This window comes from Pollicipes pollicipes, unplaced genomic scaffold (assembly GCF_011947565.3).
Source record: "Pollicipes pollicipes isolate AB1234 unplaced genomic scaffold, Ppol_2.1 Scaffold_7261;HRSCAF=8764_pilon_pilon_pilon, whole genome shotgun sequence".
In the NCBI taxonomy this organism is placed as follows: domain Eukaryota; kingdom Metazoa; phylum Arthropoda; class Thecostraca; order Pollicipedomorpha; family Pollicipedidae; genus Pollicipes; species Pollicipes pollicipes.
In genome coordinates, this window is record NW_023597054.1 from 62,164,113 (window position 1) to 62,187,156 (window position 23,044).

Genomic DNA, 23,044 nt, shown 5'->3' on the forward strand with positions numbered 1-23,044 from the left:
TTTGCTATGATTAGAGCTTGGATTGCAGCCGGTAACGGAGCGTTGGCGCGCCCTACCCCGGTCGCACCTCCTCCCCTACCTGTTTCGATCTGCAGGGAGTCTGTCGCACGTGGTGAGCTCACATGCACACGCAGCTGCACTCGCTAGCGGACCTGTCATTTGCTCGGGCCGCTGACGCTTGATCGATTCGTTCGTCGATCCTTGTCATCGCGGGGCTCGTCTTCGCCCCGTATTGGCGCTTCTTGCGCCATCGATCCTTGAATGACCCCACCCCACACAGGACAACGCCGCAGACACGGGGAGGGTCGTCGCACGCCGTCCCCACACCTGATGGCGCCACGCTAGTAGTGTGACGTGGACGAGTAGCCCTGGCGGTCTGGGGTGGGACCGAGAAGTAGGGGGACGATGGGGTAACTGCTAAATGCAGCTACACGTTACGCACTGTGCAGAGGAGCTTAACGTTTGGTTTGATTTCTGGTAGGGAGGAACAAACATCCTTTCCAAATGTTTGGTATCTTCACTTAAATACGACATAACGTTGCTCTATGTTTCCCGCGCTTTACACTTTTATGGCTTAATGCCGGCCGGGACACTCACGAATTTCCGGTTGTGTTCACGAAAGTAGGACTTCGGACTGAAGAGAAAGATCCTGGTTGCAGGGCAGCAAAGGAGATTCATCGTGTTTTGCTGCGTATGTTGGGTAATTCGTCCAGCCTGTTCGTAGAAAGTCGTTGTACTTTATCCTGAATATCACAAGGTATATCGCATTGCAAGTCTATTTTCACCCTGTATTGCCTTCACGCAATGTCGTTTTCAGCATAAATTCAATGCAGACATTTGCCCCGTTCCAAGTGTTGGTTCCTGGTCCCTATTTTCCGCCATGAAAATGGGATCTAGGACCCTAGTTCCGGCTGGTGCTTTCCTTAACGCCAGTCTCTGTTTACTTTGCAAACACCAAACACCAACCAGGTTCTTGGCTTCCATCGGCTTTCCTAGGCCGAACTTTCTGATTTCCAATGGCTTACTCATAAAAAGCCATATCCCAATTCTTGCTTCTCGCTGGTCCTTTGACCCTAACATACAGGGACCTAACGTGGTACTTAATCTGAAATGCGCGAAGACTACAGCGCCCTGTTTTTTGTTTGTTTTTTATGAATGACACTCATCGTCTTTCGCCATGTCTGTCGTGAAATTGTCATGTGTAAACGTCACTCCAGCGTGTGTGAAGTTAATATACAGTTTGATTTTCACATTTGGCGTCGAACGAAAACCCCTTTTTTCATACTTGGCGGAAATCGGCGACCCCCTCGATTTCAAAGGGAGCATGCCAGCTTTTTTACTTTCTAGTTATTGTGGGATCACAAGCGTACGAGCTGATCAGTAATATTGGTTTTCTCCAAATTCTTCTGAATAGCTCAGATTTTATACTTGAAGTAGCCACTCTTGCGGCAGGAATCTCATTGGTATCCATACTCACCACTCTGAAAGCAACGCATTTAATTCGTCATGCTGTATCGAACCTGCGTATTCTGTAATGTTTGCAATACACTAATGTGCCAAAATGTTTATGTAACAAATGACAAGAAGGCTTGAAGCACATTATGCCGTCAATCCAACCAAACATACTATGGCTTTGATTTCTCCCTCATGGTGTTTACGACAGCGGCTGTTTTCGGAGCGCACCTTGGCTTTTGGAAACGGAGTAACACATGGTCTATAGTGACGCACATGTTCAAACTTCAACGCTTTTGAGTTACAGGCATTTGCCGTCCGCTGTGCCGATCACAGACGTTCGTTGGTACTGACGTCATTCAGTGACAGATGGCCCCCAGCAGATTCTGCCGGCGTCATGCCGATGGCTGTTGCGACTGGAGGGAAGAAACGTGGTGCTGTTACAAGCCGTTGCCAGCGCAATTTGGACTCTAAAATGATTGGAATTGATTGCCTTACTGTGTCTTGGTGATGCTGCAGTGCCACCACTCAGTGTTATTCTTGGAAGCAACCACTCCTCAGGTTTCACTAGCGTATGTTTTTGAAATATGCTCCGAAGATGGCAAACTGCTTGAAACGAAACTTGTAAATGATAGCCCATGGTGCACTAAAAACTGGCGTAAAGGCATTTGTGGGGCGTCAAGCGGTTTGACCCATAAGTGACCGTAAATAGTCAAACGCAATATCTCGACAGACATGATACAAGCTGAACACTATTCGAACCGAAATATTACGCAGATTCTGGGAAGTCCCTCAAAACGGTCCGCACCAAAGTTGGCTGAAATATTCTATTACAATATAAGAAGCTATAAAAAGCGTTTAGAGCTCAGTTTTAGTGCTCACATGCAGGCTAACCGATTTATGAACTTAATGTCTGTACTATTTTAATTTTTGAGGCCTCAGGGGTTACACTGACCCCCACCCGGGCGAAGCGTATTTAACTGGCCACCAGGGCGCACGTTAATGTCCTATGGCTCTAAGATATAGCAATTGTACCCGATAGCTCAACTGATAAGAGCGTCGTCATTGCAATCCCCCATCGATGGCGAGGGGGGGGGGGGAGTGGGATGTGCGTGTTCGAATTGCTTCAAGCACTCACTATTTTTCCGCGACAGGTATGGCCTGCGGCCGGTGAGAAGGGCCGCGCTATAGGTCAGATGATGTCAGAGGAGGCGGACCGTGCCGAGCATGAGGGCTCGTTAAGCTTTCGCCACCAAATTCTGCCGTTGATCTAGAATTGCATGATCGGATGGTAGGGGTCAGATCACACACAACAAGCACGGCTTGGTATGAGCTCTTAGCTTAGAAATCCATTTATTCAAATGGTTTGGCTGAAATGTTCGAAGGGAATGTTCTACATTTGAAGATATTGAGATAAGCAAGATACATGATGGGGAAAGCTTACTTGTAACTCTTGGTAAGCTTTCAAAGGTTAAAAACGACCCTAAGTAGCAAAATTTTAAAACACGATATGCTGTGAAGACTGTCATGTGGGGTCATGAATCTCGTACCGAAACCTGCCAAGGACTGTTGAGGATGTCAATACTGTATTGTCGACTTACCCTTGCCTGCAGTGCTGTAGTCATGACATTGATATCATGTGATGTGTACAGTAGTTATTTTATTTATTATTTGTGGCTGGAAATGCAGTTTTATGCAAAAATAAATACACCCGTAATATAGCTATGAGTTGATTGCCAAAGCTTTGTTATTTGTATGGTAAAGATGGCAGGGTTGAGCTACCAAGGTTTTTCTTGCTTAGGATTATTTAGGTAATTACTAGTTAACCGTGGCGCAACAGCATTCTCGCTGGTGATAGTCCTTTGGTGCTGTTAAGTCAGTTGTTACCAGTCATTCATATATTATCAGATGTTGTCTCATAGGCTTGACATAGAGTAGTCAACCAATGTGGTACATTGTGTAATGGCACGGACCAACAGCGCCATCGTGGCACTACCTCAGTGCTGAACTGTGGCATGGCATGATGAACAATGATATGGTTTTTGTACAGCAATTCCTGCGGCTTTCATAATAAATTCCGTCATGAAAAGATGGGTCAAGCATGCATTCTTGTGCTTTCTCCGCATCAGACATATGACTGACCAAAAACACATGATACAATATACAAGTCACTTTCAGCAAAGCATTCAACATATAAGTGACATCACTTGCTCAGTGTGTTTTGCGAATCCACAAAACATAGGTGACAAATATGCAAACACGTCTTGCGCTTCCACAGCCATGCAACGTCCTGCAGCCATCAGGCTGCTTCACTTCAAAATATTATTCACACAACACAATAACACATGTATAAGAATAAAATATTACATGCAATAAAATGACACTACGAACCTGCTGACCTTGCACAACGCTGGAGACATGACAAGTGTATGTAGTTATGGTAAGATGGACGAAATGCAAGGAAGTGATGAAGCTGCTAGTGCACACAAGGGTGACGATAAAAAACATTATTAAGTGCCATCCAAGAATCCAAGAAGCGAGCAACAATTTTTCTCCACCTTTCTCAGCACCCAGCATCTCACACAAGTTGCAGTGACTATGACAATGATGACTTATAAGCAATGCTTGCCTGCGTACAAAATTTGCTAAGACAGTCATATGTGCATCCATAATAATACAACACTATATTTCCAGAATTTTTGAGTGAAAGACAATTTTGCAAAACTGCATCATGCGAACTTATGCCCAGCATGTGCATCAATAAGCTGTGCTGACCTGTCCCTACTGCCCAAATGAATTGCTAATGTAATGGCATGCAATGGATTAATGACATGCTGTAACTCCTCAGTAGGTTCAGAATGTCGGCGAGATCATAATGAAGCGGCAAATTGCTTTTAAACACCCCTGCAGCATGGGTGCTAGTGTTTCTTTCAGTTTGCCGACATCGTCACCTTGTCATGTTCAAACTGAAACCTAAAGATGGAGGCAGGTATCAATGCATGACATTTTATTGGGAGTCATTAAATTTAAAGAATACCAAAACATTGTTTTCTCTCGGAAGTACAAACCTCGAACGTACACTCCACGTCGCACAAGATCAATGCAAGCCAGTGGCACGCACCACCTGTGATCGCACCCACTTCAAGCTCTTGATTCACACTCTGTCAAATAAGTGTGATCCCGCAATAACACAACCCGCGGGATTATCAAATTGCAGGTTATCTCGCAATGCCCGCGCAGGTTTTCGGTTATAACACCGCGTTTCACCGTGAGCCACCTTCAAAACCAGGTCGCAACGGGGGTTCATGGTAATACAACTCAAGAGATTGTACTTGAAGAACACGTTTTTTTACTCAAGATTCATATTTTCCTAGAATATGTGTTCAATATTTAGTAATATATACACTCGTAAATACATATATATATATATATATATATATATATATATATATATATATATATATATATATATATATATATATATATATATATATGACCTTAACAACAAGAACAAGTCCAAACATAATATTTCCTTAATTTTACAAGGCCCTGCTAACCCATAAACCTTTGCAAGGTTCGTTGCTCCCGTACACATAGTGCCAGCCGGCCTTGGCGCCAACCGAGCTGTCCGTAAGAAATATGTCAGTAGAAGAACAAACACGCCAGCAGAAGAAAAAGGCAGATTTTACGTTGCGTTCTGTTTTTTTATAACTTGCGGGAGAGTGCCGTTCTTTTTTTCTGTGCTGCACTTTTTTGCAGACAGTGGCATTCTCTGTTTATAACATCTCCCTGTGGTACAGAAATAAGGAAAAATGCCCCGTTAGCGACGAGTGCCGCACAACCCGAAAGTGCTCGCGCTTACGTTTGCGACACGCATTCAGCAGCGAAATCTTACTAACAGCCAATCATCTTCCGCGGATTGTATCATACGTGCCGCGCCACAACCCTTGCGAATGTATCAGCGACCACAAGCAGAAATCGGCCTGTAATATAACGGCAATCCTATGACGTTTCTATGACGACATCAATGCCAAGGTGACTGAAGTAGTACCCCAATAAACGTTTCGCATTTTTGAGGGCGTATGACTCAGGAACCAAAGAGCTTTGGGCCTTAAGAAGGGCATTGCCGTGGACTGCATCAGAGGGTCATCACGATGGCTATTTCAGTTTAAACCCCCCATTTAAAGGTGTAACATGCATTTTAAACAAAAAATAAAGCAAAAGTAATGGGTAAAGCATCCCGAAATAATGTAAACGCAAGTCATTCATATACCACAGCAGGTCTTCGCATGGGTCATCAACGAGTCAGTGCCGTTACTTAACGAAGCATGCCTGCAAGAACTTGCCTGTTCTAATCGACTTCGGATGTTCACTTCCGGCGTACCTCCAGTTTCGTATCTAGCCTCTGTGTTTTATGCTTGAGCCAGCAAAAACTAACCAACTATACGGCGCAACGCATAGCAAGTTATAGAGTTTGGTATAGTTGTGGTTAGTATGGTTCAACGTGCAGTTGGTAAATGTAGCCTATGCAGTGAGCCCGGGGACTAACCAACTACCGCGTTTCTTGCCTTTCGCGTGACTGTTTTTACCCCGCTCTCGCACCACCCCGCAGCTTACCCACCATGCGACCAAGGTCGCCGTGGTCAACAGGCTGCTCCGTTCAGTGCGGACTGTCGACCACTGCGTCATCTATATTCCTTACAGGCGAACCTCAGCTCTGACAATTCTTTACCGACATGAGTCGGGGTTTTGGAATAACGTATGCGCAGCAAAGGTACGCATGACAATTGTTCGTACAATAAAGTACGTACGTCTAGTGTTTGTCAAGATAAATCACGAAGGGTATACACATCATGGTGCCAAAAGCTCGTGATGGCGAACGTTAGTCAAGGATAAAGGTTGTTTCCAAAAAAATCGCGAGGAAAGGTTCGTATTTCGACATATGATTTACGTCCATAACGTTTGCGCAAAAATTTGCGTCAGGATGACGTTCGTTTGGTGAGAGTTCGCACGCAGACCCTCGTATGCAGATGTGCACGGAACGTTGGAATGCAGATGTTCTTGATTGGTGTTAGGTTCCGAATGAGTGGTCACCGTGGGTGCTACCTCCCGTCGATTGGGGAGAGAAGGGGGTAGGAGATGACGGTGGGGGGTAACAGTTGCATGTGTTGGCTGAAGTTTTATGGCTTGCCTAACTTTTCATGACGTGAAATTAACGTCTTGAGGTTACCGGCAAACGAACGCAAGTTGATTAGGGTTGTGCACGATGACCTTGGAATCGAAAGAACTGGAGGTTAAAACCATATACATATATATATATATATATATATATATATATATATATATATATATATATATATATATATATATATATATATATATATATGTAAAAGTATTTTTGCTAGAACAACCGCCGAGTTTGCTGTGCATCCCTATTATACCTCACCCTAACAGCCTATCTGCCGATGACTGCCTGACTCCCCCTGAGCGTGCCACTGACGCCAGCTGACTGACACGACGAGTCAACTGCCGTGGCAAACGTCGCGCAGACGCGCTAGCGACGCCCGGTTTACGATTGCTTATATCAAGCAAATCCGATTCCGGATGAAATGACGCACCAAGTGAACTCGCCACGACCCCCCCCCCCCCCTCCCTTGGGATTGGGACCCTGCTTGAACCCGATCCAACATTACTCGAGAGCATCATTTGTAAACCGTCCACCGAAAGAAACAGAAATTGCTCAATCAAATCCCCACCTTGCATTATCCCGGAAACCAAATTCCAGCGAAATTTAAGAGCACGGGTGCATAATTTGTTATCCCGATGATCTATCTGTCCTGGTGCACTCCCCATGTAAGCATCATTCACCATCCCGAAGTGAAATTTATCCATGCTTTGCCACCGGCTTGATGTCCATCGTTCTCCGACACTGAATCGCAAGCAAACAGCGTACCCGTGCGCCTATGCTGCTTATGAAACTTTGTGTACGCATTTTTGGCAAACCCACTTTCATCCGCTTCGAACATTCGCTTGTGTTAAATGCTTACGAGTACTGGTGTGCGTTCTTTATGGATACGAGTTTCTTTCTTTACAAACTTTTGTCTTGATGAGCTTTTGTTGATACGACCATTTTCCACACATACTTTACCTCAGGTGCATTTGCTTACGAACAAGTGCGTACACTTCACGCATGCGTACTTTTTGCGTCAGTGGGGATCTGCATCGATTCGGGGCCGACCTCCCCTGTCAAAGTGTCTCCTTGGGGGCACGTTTCTCCAGCAGGGACAGCGCATTGCTGATGGCCTTTGAGACGATCGTGGGTCCCGTGTGTCGGTCAGGGTGTCCATTCGCTGAACAGAGACAGCACGGGACGCCGAATGTCCGAGGGCCCCTTACGTTGGTCTGGCCCTCTGGCAGTGGAAGAAAATATGATAAATGGCGATGGAAGGATCTACAATGAGACAGTTGAACGGCCCTGTGTCAGATGGCCGATGTTGATGCTCTGTTGCCACTGATGAAGACCGAAATATCTTGCAGATTTTCAGACACAAAAAACCGTATCACGAACATACAAAATATGAGCCGCTGACACGCAACGCCAACTGCCCCCCCCCCCCCCCATCCAAATCGCCTACAGCGCAAACCCGCTCGGTCCCGATGGGGGCTGGCCAGCCGGCCGGCCCCCATCCCCGGCCAGCCGGCTAAACTGGTGGACCACAAGAGAATATTCAAACACTGGACAGTGGCTCAACACACACACACACACACACGCACACGCGCACGCGCATATGCACGCACGCGCACGCACGCACGCACGCACGCATGCACGCATGCATGCACGCACGCACACACAAATACATGACCTACCATAGCCACTCAATATCCACGACGCAGTGATTAAGCGACTGGGAGGTCACCTGGTCCACCCCGCCTTACGCACCGGCAATTCGACCATAGCAATTGGAGGTGCTTCCTCCGTTCGCTGAGCAGCGGTCTCCAACACTTGATTCTGCGGAGCATTCCTGTTCGGCGTCCCCTTTGTCAGTGAACTCCGTTGTGTATCTGACGACAGAGCATTCCTGCTCGGCGTCCCCTTTGTCAGTGAACTCCGTTGTGCATCTGACGACAGAGCATTCCTGCTCGGCGTCCCCTTTGTCAGTGAACTCCGTTGTGTATCTGACGACAGAGCATTTCTATTTGGCGTCCCCTTTGTCAGTGAACTCCGTTGTGTATCTGACGACAGAGCATTCCTGCTCGGCGTCCCCTTTGTCAGTGAACTCCGTTGTGTATCTGACGACAGAGCATTCCTGCTCGGCGTCCCCTTTGTCAGTGAACTCCGTTGTGTATCTGACGACAGAGCATTCCTGCTCGGCGTCCCTTTTGTCAGTGAACTCCGTTGTGTATCTGACGACAGAGCATTACTGCTCGGCGTCCCCTTTGTCAGTGAACTCCGTTGTGTATCTGACGACAGATTCCGCTCTGACCTTTAGCGCTTTCAGGCGGCGTATGATCTGCTACCTCGTCAGCCCGTCTGGCCGTCTCAGCCGCCACCAGGCTCCCACGCCTACCATAACCGATGTCAGCCGGCGACCTGTACACCTGCTGACCTGCTGGTTCACCCCTCTCTACCGCAGTATGAGAACACGAATGAGCGAGTGTCCCTGCGTCGAAGAAAAGGCAAGGCCCCAACAGCATTCAAGATCATTAGACGTAGGTGGCGTTACTTGCTCCCCTCTGCTGGGGTATGACTGGCCTCGTCTGTCTGGTCTCTCTCCCTCTCGCGGGACCCTGGATGGACCCGGTACGAAGATCATGGACGAAGCTGCGTTTGTCACATAGTGTGCGGTCGAAGGAACATAATCACAGCGCTGTAGGTCAGTGTGATGTATCATCTTTACACAGGCATTGCCGAAGCCCTCTTAAGCAACCCGGCCGGTCCATCCTTAGAACTTCTCCACTTCAGTGTACGACCTCAACACGTGCGAGGCTGTTTTGAAGATTCACTCCTCTCTCCCGCTTAAATTCTCCTAGCAGTCCCCCAGCATACCAACCAACGGACGGAATGCTGTTGATGTAGATCAACGAATGTCTCACAATCTGGCAAAACATTCCAGTCAAAGTTTTACCTAGATCGTTGTGAACGGTTCGCGGCACTCCACAAAAGCATACATGCATTGCACTAGGCCCTCAGCGATTGGTTCGGCACCCTGGCAACGTGGAGGAAATACCCGAAAGGGTGCCTGTGAACACGTAGTTGCGACTCTCTGGCTCTGACTGGGCCACAAGTCATGACAACGACCTTGTCATTTCCGGAACCAGCCATACCAGTCAACGATGTGGTTCGAAATTGCTCCTTGAAACCGCGTCGGGTGTGGAGGTGCTGCGGGCGAGCGCTAACGCCACAGCAGGCAGCTGTGGGGCGGAGTGGCCGTCGTCGGAGCCGCCACCGTCCACAGCCCGCACCGACGCGGCTCCGGGCCTGTCACCGGCCGTCATCTCATCCACGGTCGTTGGCTCCAGCCCAGTCGGCGGTCCGCTCGCCGGCGCCTGCGGCTGTTGCAACGGCCGCGGAGAGCCGTGGCTCAGGCTGTCCTCCGGCCTGGTCTGCACTGCGGTGAGGTCCGTCGAGACGGCGCCGATCGCGTCAGGTGGGCCTGCTCCACGCTGCGGCGTAATGCCACGGGTGCCAGCCGCGAGCTGAGGCGTCGGCAGGACGCTAAGAGCGCGTTTGACGCCTGCGGCGACGCCCGTCTCCACTGCCAGGACAGAGCCGACGCTGCCGGCCCAGACGGAGCCCGCCTGAGATTGGGACGTCGTCGGCGGCCGGCGCCGTTTTGGTTGAGCCGGCGTCGCCGGCCGGGCCAGGGCCGATCCGGGAGCAGTCCTGCTACCAGGGCTGGCTGACCTCATCCGCGTGAAGCCGGGCCAGGTCACCAGGGGGTGCCGAGAGCCGCGTTAAGTGTCCGTCCGGCGTCCGGCGGGGTCGGGCCGGAGCACAGGCCGGGCGGGCAGCCAAGTCCGCCGCACGGTGGCGGTGCCGGGGCGACTCGGACGAGGGCCGGAAGTGGTCAGGATGGCGACACTGGGTCGGACGGGAGGCGCCGGTCGCCGCACGGGCGCCGGCGGGGAGCGCCAGGAACTGCGCCGGAGGAGGGAACAGAGATAAGGAAAGATGCATTACACGGAAAACAAGTTCATACTAGGGCATACTGTGCTGTTTTACAGAATGCAAACACCTGTATATCTCTATTAAATACACGAATAGCACATGTACACTCAGGCACCAAAACGGAGCGTGTAAGAATAATAACAATATCCATAAGGCAGCCTTGATATCATTTTCCGCCCAGCAGAAGCACACAAAACCAGCCAATGCATCACACTCTCGGATGTCACCGCACACGGCTGTCCGAACACACTGCAGTGCGGGCTCCTGCTAGTTCTAAGACGGTCCGTCACGTGTCGGATCACGCCGATGAAGACGCGTCGTCCGAAAGCCTCCTATCTGTTCGCACAGCCCAGTGACGTGGCCATCTGCCACTGAATCACAGACCACACGCGAGGCATCAGATCGCCCAGCGCCACCGCATGACGTCCACTTCCACGGCAGGCCGTGTCCCTGTGCTGGGACAATCGCCCGTGGCCGTCCCAGATCGTCCCTATCCGTGGCCTGATCAACATCAGACCTTCGCCAGTCGGAGCACAAGCCCCGTACCCTGACACCATACCAGTCCGACGACAGGGGCCGTCAGACCGCCCGTCGCTGCCGCCAGCTCGGTGCCCGGCCCACTATCACCTGGGCTTGGGATTGACCACGTGTCGCAGTACTTCCAGGTTGGTGTTGCGGTAATCTTCCATGTCGACGGTGGAGAACGGCACCCTCGGTTGCTTGGTCTGCGTATGCCACACCATGATCTACGGCGCAGAGTTGGCGTTGAGGGTTGATAAGGGCTTTTGATTATATGATTGCTAATCGAATTTTCGTCATAGCTAGAGCACTGCCCACATTCCTGCACTAAGTATCACAAAACGCTATTCCTGTTTGAAAGTTGCATTTAGTGCATGGTTGCAAACCAACTTCTGGCCGTTGAAGTTACGATTCGTGGTGACGTACTCTGAACACGAACAACCCAAAGTATTCATATTTGTATTGACCTCATGACCATAGTGTGACCATTGAAGGGGCGTAATTAGCGTGACGTTTCCATGACATCATCTTTGGGTGACTTCAAACAGGACAGCATGAAATAATCTGGACAAGTTCCCATGCACATAGCTCAGAAATGAAAGGACTTCAGGTTTGAAAAACGGCATTAGTGTGAACTGAAGGGAGTGATCTTGAAAACGGTCGTCTCAGTTCCACATCCCATACAAACGTGGAACAGTCATTTTAAGAGCCTTTGCATGTAAAGTGGTACAGTTGTTGAACAGCTTTACTTGATAGTTGGTCGACTTAAGCATGTTCATCCTTACGGCACAGCCGTAACCTTACGATCGTTGACTCAAACTCGTTGACATAAACCTACCCTACAAACGGATGCTGGCACAAGCCGTGCTTATCAGCATACGTGCGTCGAAGTGGCACGCCATAGCTCCCCACAACGAGACTGGTGCTGCCCACGTAAGGGCAGCGACAGTCGTCGCGCTGACCTTGGTGCAGTTGTCAGCCAGCGGCTCCAGATCCTCTTCCTTCAGGCCGAGCGATTTCAGGAAACCGTCCTCCTCATAACCCGCCTTGAACGGCATGGCCGCCTTTGGATGCTGCGGAACAGGACCATATCGCAGTGTGACAGCAATCAGCGTCCGTTTTAATGCAAGCCGCGTCACGTTACGTGGATTGCTGGCCAGGAAACGGGCTCAGGGTGCCTACCTTTCCTATGATAAAGGCCTCAGCGGCCACTTCACAGGCTAGTGAGGAGTGTCCAATCCCAGTGCAATAGTTGACATCATCAAGGGCTTGGGGCTAGCTCAAGCCTTAAGTAGGAAGTGCTTAATCACGGGGAATGCGCCAGATACACACGGCGGGGGGGGGGGACGGCGATCAGGATGGAAGAGCTGTACCCGCAGCATAAATGCTGCATACAGGGCAGAAATTCTGACGACATCATGTCCCACCTGCAGCAGCACCTCCACGCTGACTGCAAAACCGGCCATGTCCATAGGGAAGGTGCGACCGCCTATCCAGCCGTCGTAGAAGCCAGTGAGGACTCCGTTTTCTACGACCGGCGTGCTCAGGCCGAATATGGTCACCAGACCCACGGGGAAGGCCGAGGCGCGCTTCGTCTTGGCGAGCTGCGAGACGCCGGGACGGTCAGCGGACGCCGGCAACCGGCGGTGGCATGGCAGCACCCGACAGACGGCACACGGCGGAACGCGAGCACGGAGAAACGTCACAGATGAGACGAACGATGTGTGCCGAGGTATACGCGTAGAAAAGTACCGGTGTACTACGCGATCCACATGGTGAGCGCAAACTGAACCCGATGGATCATTGTTGAACCATTTCTAGTATGCTGTTAAGTACAGCGCCTGGTTTACGGGGACAGCATTCCCTGGATGTAATAAGAGCACAAGCATGGTACTGAAGTAGAATACCTCTTCAAATAGGCGGTAGTCATAAGTGTTGTCGTCGTCAGCGAAGTAGAAGACTCCGCTGTCGGTGTTTTTCCGCAGCCATTCCAATGCAGCCATGCGGTTGGATACACCTTTTGGTACTGGACCCTCGAAGTCGTTGCGAGAATATTTGTCGGGCTTTAAACCTGTCAAAACGCAGGCATGACGTCACCCTCACGACATGCGGGGTCTAAGACCGAAAGTAATAAGATCGTCGATCCGTTCATATTTGGAGTCGTAAGTGGTATTCATATCAGAACAAGAATTAAAAAACGACAATGCATTATTTAAGGAGGCTCATTTCTAGTAGAGGCATGCATGGCAACAAGAATATGTGCTGCAAACAAAGTGCAATGCATCCGGGCGCACCCGATCGTTCCCAACAAATGTTTCCGTGGGTACTAACGTATCGTGTCGATTCCTCTTGCGCGCGTAGGGCCATTTAGCCTTCAACAGGCCCTACCTTTTGTGAACAAAATCACAACCCCCTTAAGTTGAATTCATGCCCAGGCTACACCATGGCGTGGTGAGCAGACGGCTCCCTTCAGTTGTTAACAAAACATGATGCGTTAGAGTAGCATTTTGCGTTCTTTGCGCACAGGGTCATTCGATAGCCAACCCTTAGGGCATCCATTTACTGCGCTTTCACGTCATTCATATGCTTTCTTTGAAACCCATTCCTTTAATAAGTGGTAACAATTGAGTCATTTAGAGCACAAAAACAGCGCAAGGCTGCCTCTAGAAACCAATGTTTGACCTGACCGCCAGGGCCAAATTGTATCGTCGCGAGATTCTTCGGATTAAGTTGTATCGTCGCGAGATTCTTCGGATGTAGTTGTATCGTCGCAAGACTCTTCAGATGTAGTTGTATCGTCGCGAGATTCCTCGGTTGTAGTAGTATCGTCGCGAGATTCTTCGGATGTGGTTGTATCGTCGCGAGATCCTTCAGATGTAGTTTTATCGTCGCGAGATTCTTCGGATGTAGTTGTACCGTCGTGAGACTCTTTGGATGTACCTGTATCGTCGCGAGATTCTTCAGATGTAGTGCGTACAAGAATTTTATGCAAACATTGGGGAGCTCGAAGTGAGCTATGGCCGGTTGGGCGGGTCGCGCTAATGTTGGTGATTGTGCGCCTGCATTCGCACAATGAGCAGCGCTGAACATGAAGAACGATAAAATCGCATCTAACTTGACCCACGCTGACGTGCACGACCACCTTCTATTTTGGACAAGGCATTGTACGCTGGCCGACATGATCTGATAGACGTTCTCAAGGTAACAGTGCGCGGATAGGCTTGGTTTCGGTGTGCGTGGCTGTGCGCCGGCACACATCTGGGCGCACGTCACCCGTTTAAAAAAAAAATAAAACGAAGGCAACTGTCGGACCAGACGCACTGGTCGGGCAGGCAGCTGCAGTCGCACAAGATTAACCACCCTCCCATTCGTTCAGCTGTGATTTGCAAGTACATCATGTGCCTTCAGAGGAAAAAGAAGCCAGTCAGTGACTAACAAGTCGAAGTTTCTTCGAGTCAGAGTGGCGCCAGAGTGGCGTCATACCTGGCACACCCTTCGTCAGCTGTCCCCGCTGGTGAGGACCCAGGTACCGGATTCCCAGCGCTCCCCGCAGCCGTTTACCACTCACCGAGAAGATGGACGTGCGGCAGTCCGGAGCGCTGCAGGATCTCAGTGACGGCCGGCGTGCGCACCGGCGCATCCTCGGTCACCACCCAGAACACGTTGGAGGTCAGCATGAGGGTCTGCGCCAGGCGCGTCATCTCGGGCACCTGGACGGCGCGCGGGTAGGTGGGCGTGATGACGTACACCCGCTGCAGGGCGGACGCGGTCGCCGGCCGAGGCCGCTGCACCGACTCGACCAGCACCGGCGGGCAGGCCAGGATCGACGCCATCCGCATCTCTGGCACGCCGTCGGTCGAGAGCGGTTCGGTGCTGCAGACGTACAGCTGCGGCCGCATCTGGTACACGGCCAGCAGCAGAACGCTGAGCAGCGCCAGCAAGCAGACCACGTGCAGCTTCCGGCCACGCAGCATCATCCTGCGCGGCAGACACAGACAATCGGTGTGCCGTACACCGCATTAATGTGTATAAATATATATATATATATATATATATATATATATATATATATATATATATATCTCTCTCTCTCTCTCTCTCTCTCTCTCTCTCCTCTCTCTCTCTCTCTCTCCTCTCTCTCTCTCTCTCCTCTCTCTCTCCCTCTCTCCTCTCTCTCTCTCTCTCTCTCTCTCTCTCTCTCTCTCTCTCGCTTTTGGTACGGAGAACATAAATGAAGCATATTTAATTGAAAAAAGACGGAATCCTATTTTCATTTTCATACATGTAAGAAACACTCATAACGGGAACACCGCAAAGACACAATGGGAACACTATTGCCATAATCACATTAGAAGTGCTCACCACCCACCACCTAGTAGTTCAAGAGTTCTGCAAGAATTTGTCTGTCTGTTTAAGGCTGGAAAGAGTCCGTTAATGAATACGCTTTCCCAAATTTAAAGGCGTCTTCTGCCACTGCACGTCCGTAAAATGTCAGTGCTGTCTGTCAGTTGTTGTCGTGTCAATGTCATGTTGTGTTCCTGTCGCATGTGGTCCAGAGGTGCCTCGTCACCTAAGTGCATTGTCAGGCGTCGTGAGAGTGTCGTTGTGGTCATACCAATGTAGTGTATCGAACGAAGTTTGCAGCCTTCGATGTTGCATTGGGATTGATACACTACATTGGTGCATTTTAGTTTGTCGGGTTTGTCTGGCTGTTTCTCATAAGAAAGTTCGATATTTTCTTTTTACAATAGTAAATGACAATGTCTATTTTGTGGTCGTTTTTGTCTTCAACATGTCGAGAGATAATTTCCCGTAAAGCTTTTTCGTCTTGTTTGTGGGCATATGTCAGTTGATTTTAATAACACGGTTTAACGGTTGGTTGGATGCCTTGCCTTGGTTTGCCGTCAAAGTGTCTTGTCATATGTCGTTGTGTTTCGTTTTCAACGTCAGAATTTGAAAGACCGTTGTTCATCAAGATCTGTCTGATTCTTATCAATTGTGAATGTAGTCATGTCAAACAGATGCATAAATATACACACATACACACATCTGTATATATATATATATATATATATATATATATATATATATATATATATATATATATAGGTAGGTAGATACAGAACACGTTGGTTGAGAGAGAGAGAGAGAGAGGAGAGAGACCGAGAGAGAGAGAGAGAGAGGAGAGGAGAGCAGAGAGAGGCGAGAAGATGGTAGAGAGAGAGAGGAAGAGAGCTGAGAGGAGGAGAGCCCAGAGGACGAGAGAGATGGAGAGAGCGAGAGAGAGAGGAGAGAGAGCGAGAGAGAGAGAGAGGAGATGAGAGAGATGAGAGGAGAGAGGGAGAGAGAGAGCGAGATATATTATATATAATATCATATATATATTATTGGTATATATATATGATTATATATATATTATATATATATTATATATATATACTCATCTGATTTCGCTAGATGGTCCAGCACTGAGCTGAAGATGATGTTCTTCAAAATGAAAACAGGTAATGAGAGGTGAACAATTGCTTAAAATGTAACAAACACAAACACATTATTGGTGCACCACATGACCCTAGCTTCAATGGTAAAGTAGATTACAACTCGGCAGCAGCTGTGTAAACAACATCAACAAATCTCTTTCAACATAAACTTTCTACATATAATGAAGAATGCGTTGCAGATCGGTGCAGAAGCGAATTCGCTTTAAACGAACGTGTGATGGACGTATGTGAAGCGAATGAAGTCGAGGTCTGCGGCGATCATAGCACCGTTCGTCACAATCCAGGCAATGAAAACGTCCATCGCACGTTGGGAGGCAACGCTGTTCGTGCCGTTTACGTTAATGCTGCGCGACACTTAACACATCATGACACCACGCTGATGGAAGCCGCCCAAAGTCTTGGTAGTGATGGCACGCTCGCCAACACGTTGCCCAAGTTGTGTGGAAAATGCGGCATGATGGGTGCAGCAGCTGGCAAACCAGTTTATAGCGGAAACGGTCATGGTTCGATCACGATGCTATTATATCTTGATTTAATTTTGGCGGTTTTTTACACTGACTTCTCACGTTGTCCACCCATGCGTCCGAGGGATGCGCTGCGATAGGGCAGTGGGTGTTGTTACCGGAAACGAGCTGCCCGGAGGCCCGCGGGTCCGTCAGAGCATTAACGACGCCCATGTCACAGTAGGTGAACTGGTGCGATGCACGCAAAACCATGCATAACGATTTACCGTCGCAAAACTACAGTAAAATCGGGCGTGGTGGTATCGTCAGGATGCGGTGTCACTCACCAGTCATAGAAAACCTAGCATTGAAAAAGAAAGCACGTTGCCTTGCAAGGAAAGAAACAAGATAAGCATCGCACTGGCCTGAATTCCATTCACCACCCGCCGTTGCCGAAGTTCTACAAGTTTACAAGGCTTATATTCAATTTAAAGTTCCATTCAAGTGGGAGTTTACAGGAGTAAAGCCGCACATCAGTCGCAGCATTGTAACCAGTAGCACTTCTAAAAAAATGATTATCTGAAATCCCATCACCAACCAGGGTTTTGCTCACGTAACATGCGCCCGGGTGGTCGGTTGAGTACTCTTCACTCGGGTGGGAGGTCAATTTGACCCCCTGATATCCCAGAAATTAAGAAACCTAGAGACACCAAACTGACAAGGTGTGTTGGCTGTACGTGACCTTTCCTTTGTCAAAAGTTGGGATTTCTAGGTCATGACTTTGGGTCGAAAAAGATCAAACAAGGCCAAACTCTAGATTGGTGCTTTTAAGTGCCCCAGCACCCAGATACCTGTTTTAAGCAAAACGTCGGTGGTGCTCATTTAAGGTCAGCAACCTTGTTTGACTTTTATGAGGTGACCAAAATCACACAAGACTACGTAGCTCCTAATTTGAATAAGTGCCAAAGATTACGCTAGACAGTATGTCCTTAAAAGCAAAATATCGACCTGGGTCATTTTAGGTCAGTGATATATTCTGATCTTAAAGAAGTTTATGGAAGATGTGTAATGTGGTTCCTGTTATCAATGAGTTAGAAATGAGTACCAGAAACTACCCCATACAGCAAGCTCTAAAGTAATAAAACAGGTTGGTTTTGACCCGGGTCTAACTTTGATACCTGATTCTAGGTCGATGAATTTTTTTATTCAATTGTTTTGTTGTCTAAGAAAGTATTTCAGAGGTGTATGGCTTTGTCTTACACTCCCTTGTTGCATCAGATTGAAAGTTTCTCTAGAAATTCTCACCCCCACCCTCGCTGAATCCATGGCCTGACTTTGACTTGCCGTAGGTCAGCAACCTTAAAAAATGCCTCAAAATATTGGATACCAAACGAGCTGCTATTCCATTGTCTATAGCTATGTAAAATATGGCATGGGTACGTCGCGCTGTACGGAAACCATTCCGGAAAACATTCGGCGGGGTCAAATTGACCCCCACTCGAGCGCGTCTTAATGCTCTTGCCCAGCCCAGCCTGTTCTCTGTGTCGTCTGTCATAGCTTACGACAGTTATCATTTACAACCAACATTCATTGCATGTCTCTATTCAGACCTGATGAATTAAGCAGATACTGAAAAACATTACTCTTAGGGAACGAAAAATTTCAAACTGTTTATAAGTTTTCGCAACAGTTATGGAATGCTCAACAATCCAGATTTTCAGGCAAAAAACTGGGCTTCAGGGGGCTAAGGCGCGTTCAGAAAATAAATGCGCAGAAATTCGCTTGCGCACGAGCACAAAATGCATGGTATAAAGTAGAAAGCTACAAAATGTTGCTTATGGGTAGCGATATAAAAAACATCCGTTCGTGCGGTCTACCCACGCAACACTTGCGATAGCAAAAACACTACTAGTTTGTCACTTCGCCACATGCCTCTGACAGCGCTAATGCGAAGTAGGCTAGCCCCCCCCCCCCCCCCCCCCGAAGATCCCACCGAAGGCCCCACTTAGCTCCATCTCTCAGAAGTCTTTTATACGGCAGAAACCCAGCGAATGGTCGTGATAAATACGAGTGCAGTATACACATTCGCGAATAAAAAAACACAAAATGCGCGCGATTACAAACCTAGAACAGGTGCTAACACGTACCATCGTAGCATGTCGTTGTACTATAGCGCGCGCATTTGACACTTGTGCCTGTCTACCACAATTACGGTGTCTTGTGCTCAGCTCACCCCGAACGCCACCTTCGTAGCAACGTTGACCTCGGTAAGACAAAGGAGCGGCCGAAAGGTCCGGAGCGGCCACTCACCTGGCGCCACCTCGCGCTCACTGGCCGGAGAGCGTTACCCAACGCTCCAATGTCAAGGTATGTACCCGAGGCTGTTGTTGGGATTGTAAACAAGCGGCCATGCTGCAAGGTGTAGGAGCGACTGAGATTTTCTGACATGCAACTCACATACGGTGTTTAACAGAGAACGGCAGAGCGGCCGGCGGCGAAGTTCAGCCGTTGGTATAGAAAGTTCAACGGACTCTGGGATGAGATTACAGTATAAACCTTATTCCTCGGAAAAAAAACAGGAGAATTGAGATATATTTAGGTCGATACTTCGGCAACATACCTTTTTCGAAACAATAGCAGATGTTCTGAGAACTTTTGCTAACAAGAATAGAAACTTCTGCTGTTGTTTAGGGAAAGGCATGTTGCCGAAATATCAACCTAACTATGTCTCTATTCTCCTAGTTTTCCTAGGAATAAGGCTAATACTACTGTCTTATCTATGTGACTAATGTTCCTCGCTAATGCACTAAACAACATACGTAATTTTGGACTCCGGGATGGGTGAGGCACTGTCAGGCTCTGGTAGACTTCCCGTCAGTCGGCTCAGGTCGTCTTTCGTGCTCGCTCCGTCCGTTCGGTCATCCTGAGTGCTCGACTCCTGATTCGGCCGGAGTGCCGTGCCGACTCGCTCCTGGCTCCGTTCCCGCTCCGCCAGCTCGACTCGGCCGGAGTGCCGTGCCGACTCGCTCCTGGCTCCGTTCCCGCTCCGCCAGCTCGACTCGGCCGGAGTGCCGTGCCGACTCGCTCCTGGCTCCGTTCCCGCTCCGCCAGCTCGACTCGGCAGGAGTGCCGTGCCGACTCGCTCCTGGCTCCGTTCCCGCTCCGCCAGCTCGACTCGGCCGGAGTGCCGTGCCGACTCGCTCCTGGCTCCGTTCCCGCTCCGCCAGCTCGACTCGGCCGGAGTGCCGTGCCGACTCGCTCCTGGCTCCGTTCCCGCTCCGCCAGCTCGACTCGGCCGGAGTGCCGTGCCGACTCGCTCCTGGCTCCGTTCCCGCTCCGCCAGCTCGACGACCGGTTCTGAGCTGCCTGAAACAGCGGGCGGCGGCAACAACGATTTCCGCGAACGACTATGAAGAGCGACGCAGTGCAGACGGGAGGCAGCCGGTTAGGTCGTGCTTACTGCGCGGGGATGAGGTGCAGAGCGAGGAATAGTGTGGTCTACAGGGGGCGGTCTCTCTCTCTCTCTCTCTCTCTCTCTCTCTCTCCTCTCTCTCTCTCTCTCTCTCTCTCTCTCTCTCTCTCTCTCTCTCTCTCTCTCTCTCTCTCTCTCTCTCTCTCTCTCTCTCTCTCTCTCTCTCTCTCTCTCTCTCTCTCTCTCTCTCTCTCTCTCTCTCTCTCTCTCCTCTCTCTCTTTTTACATTTGTGAGGACTATTTGCGGAAAAGCGTGCAATATCCTGAAGGAGAATAGTAAAAGCCTACCAACGCACGTGAACAAAAATGCGATGTGTCACCGTCACGACAGATTATGAAGCACAGGATGGACACCTCAGCACCACACATGCACTTCGTACCTCGGGCTCCCAATGTTAAACCCGCACGACGTGAATGTTTCAATCCGCAAAGTTGTCGTGCCAACGTTTGTTATTAATAGACTGACGGAAACAGAAGAAACGCATAGTTTTGTCCCCAGTAACAATAACTCAGCTGTAATGTAGCTACGGAACACCTAAAATTCGTATCATTCTTGTTGAATTAGTGTTACTTATGCTTGCAGCCAAGTGAATGCGCATGGTTAAGGTGGTTAAATCTACCAAGCATTCCACCACTGACGCAAAATTTCAAGTCCAACTCCAATTTATACACTCGATATGAAAGCTGTGCTACGAAGGAGAGAATCGCACGGTTCATGGACCTCTGGCTATTGAGAGCTCGCCGGCCACTTTGTGGTCTTTTTCGTCGTCAAAGCGATGTATTCATATTCAAAAGTTTCTGGACACATGTGACCGTCTTAATTGCTCGGGACGCATTTGGCCATTGGGAGGAGGTCCCTTCCATCGCCCAAGAGAGCTTCTGGCTGCTCGTTGGACACCCTGGCCGGCCAGATGCACTCTGGACACTCAGGTGTGCAGTAAATGTCTAGCGCTGCCTGTCTGCTTAGTGCCCGGCTTGCTGCTTGGGGACGTTGCTGTTAAGGGGGCTGTCTATCCATGGAGGGACACCTTGGCCCCCAAGCAACTCTCCGGCCACTGACATTCTTCTCTGGCTGCGCAATGTCCTCACTGACCTAGCCATCAAAATCACCAAACCACGAGGTCATCAAATCATCAAGTCCCAATGGAAGCAGTCGTTTGGGGGGTCGCACTGACCTCTCAACTTTCTATGTACTAGGGCCCCTTTGGCTGCGCACGGGCCTTCTAGTTGATCAGGGCCCTTCTGGCCGTTTATGGGCGCCTTTGGCTTCTGAGCAGCCTGGTTTGGGTGTGGATCCCCCTCTTATCGCCCAAACCCCCTGGCCACCCAGACCCCCTGGTCACGAAGGGGAACCTTGGATCGTTCGCAGACCATTCCGGCCAACGAGGTGTTCGTTTGGTTGCCGATGTCCCCTCTGGACGCGAGGACTCTTAGGCATCAACCGAGGCTCTCTTGTCTTCTTCGCGCCCCTCTGGCCACCCAGGGACGTCTGAGCTCTTTAGGGACTTGTCAGGCTACCGAGGGGCTGCCATGGCCACTGAAGAGCCCTCTGACCAATGAGATGATCTCTGAGTTCTCAGGGACTCACGGTGCGCTCAGGACATTTTTAGGGGCTCGAGGTCCTTATATCCGCGTTACTCTGTGGATACTCGTGGTCTTTTTAGCTGCACAGAGCCCATTTTTCCGCTCAAAGGCCACCTGGTTACCAATGGTGCCTCGGTTGCTTCAAAAAGCAGTGACCCTTATTGGCAGGCATGAACTCTAGCCACTGCATGAAAATGGGCTAAAAGGATGTGGCCCTGGACCGGCCAGTAAAATCCGAGCGCAGTCAGAAAGGGCTCTTGCTGTTCACCTCCTTTTTTCGTTAAGTTAAGAAAAAGTTAAGGGTTCCATTGACGATGAAAATTTACTCTGAAATGCTTGAATGGCATTTCTTTGTTCCAAATGGTACCGCTGATAATCACGTATTAACTGAACCGTCCATGCAACTTCTGTGAGGAAAACATATTGGAGTGCTGCTCAATAGGGTTGTGCATGCCAGTTTGCAGGCAGAAACTTGTCTGCAGCTTTATTTGCGTGAAATTGAAAAAACGTCGTCAGGCTGTGGTTCGAAAACCAAATGACTTATGATTTCAACAAAACTAAAAATTTCGCGCTTTCGGTGCGTCCAAGTCGACAAGCCAGCTGTTAAGCTTCTTTGGTATCTAATGGATAATAGAGGCGGTTAGGGTCAACAACAGTTTGCTGGAACACCCATCATTTCTCTATTCAGACGGAGGAAATTCATTTAGCGTGAGCCTGGAATTTCTGGCACCTTCGTATTGTCAAAATATGCAACAGTCTACTTACGTTGGACTGCAGCCGCAAATTATTGTTTTTATTGTTGTTTTTTGCCCAGCGCGGCACCAATATGAAGAAACTGCTATATTTCCTCCAACAGTTCGGCGATCACACCTTTCCATGACCCAGATGCATTGTCTTTTCAGTA

At 49.3% G+C, this 23,044-nt stretch overlaps 1 protein-coding gene across 1 annotated transcript; it reads right to left on the minus strand.

Annotated features, from left to right (window-relative positions):
• Nucleotides 1-10,440: 10,440 nt before the first annotated feature.
• Nucleotides 10,441-20,517, minus strand: LOC119112268 (galactosylgalactosylxylosylprotein 3-beta-glucuronosyltransferase P; the record flags this gene model as incomplete). The annotated part of the gene is made up of 7 exons (XM_037236377.1): nucleotides 19,904-20,517; nucleotides 14,709-15,118; nucleotides 13,048-13,211; nucleotides 12,568-12,744; nucleotides 12,103-12,213; nucleotides 11,249-11,367; nucleotides 10,441-10,591 (listed from the first exon to the last, which is right to left on the minus strand). Coding segments are annotated over exons 2-7 (1,131 nt in total), but the record flags the coding sequence as incomplete, so codon positions are not given.
• Between the last annotated feature and the right edge of the window lie 2,527 nt (nucleotides 20,518-23,044).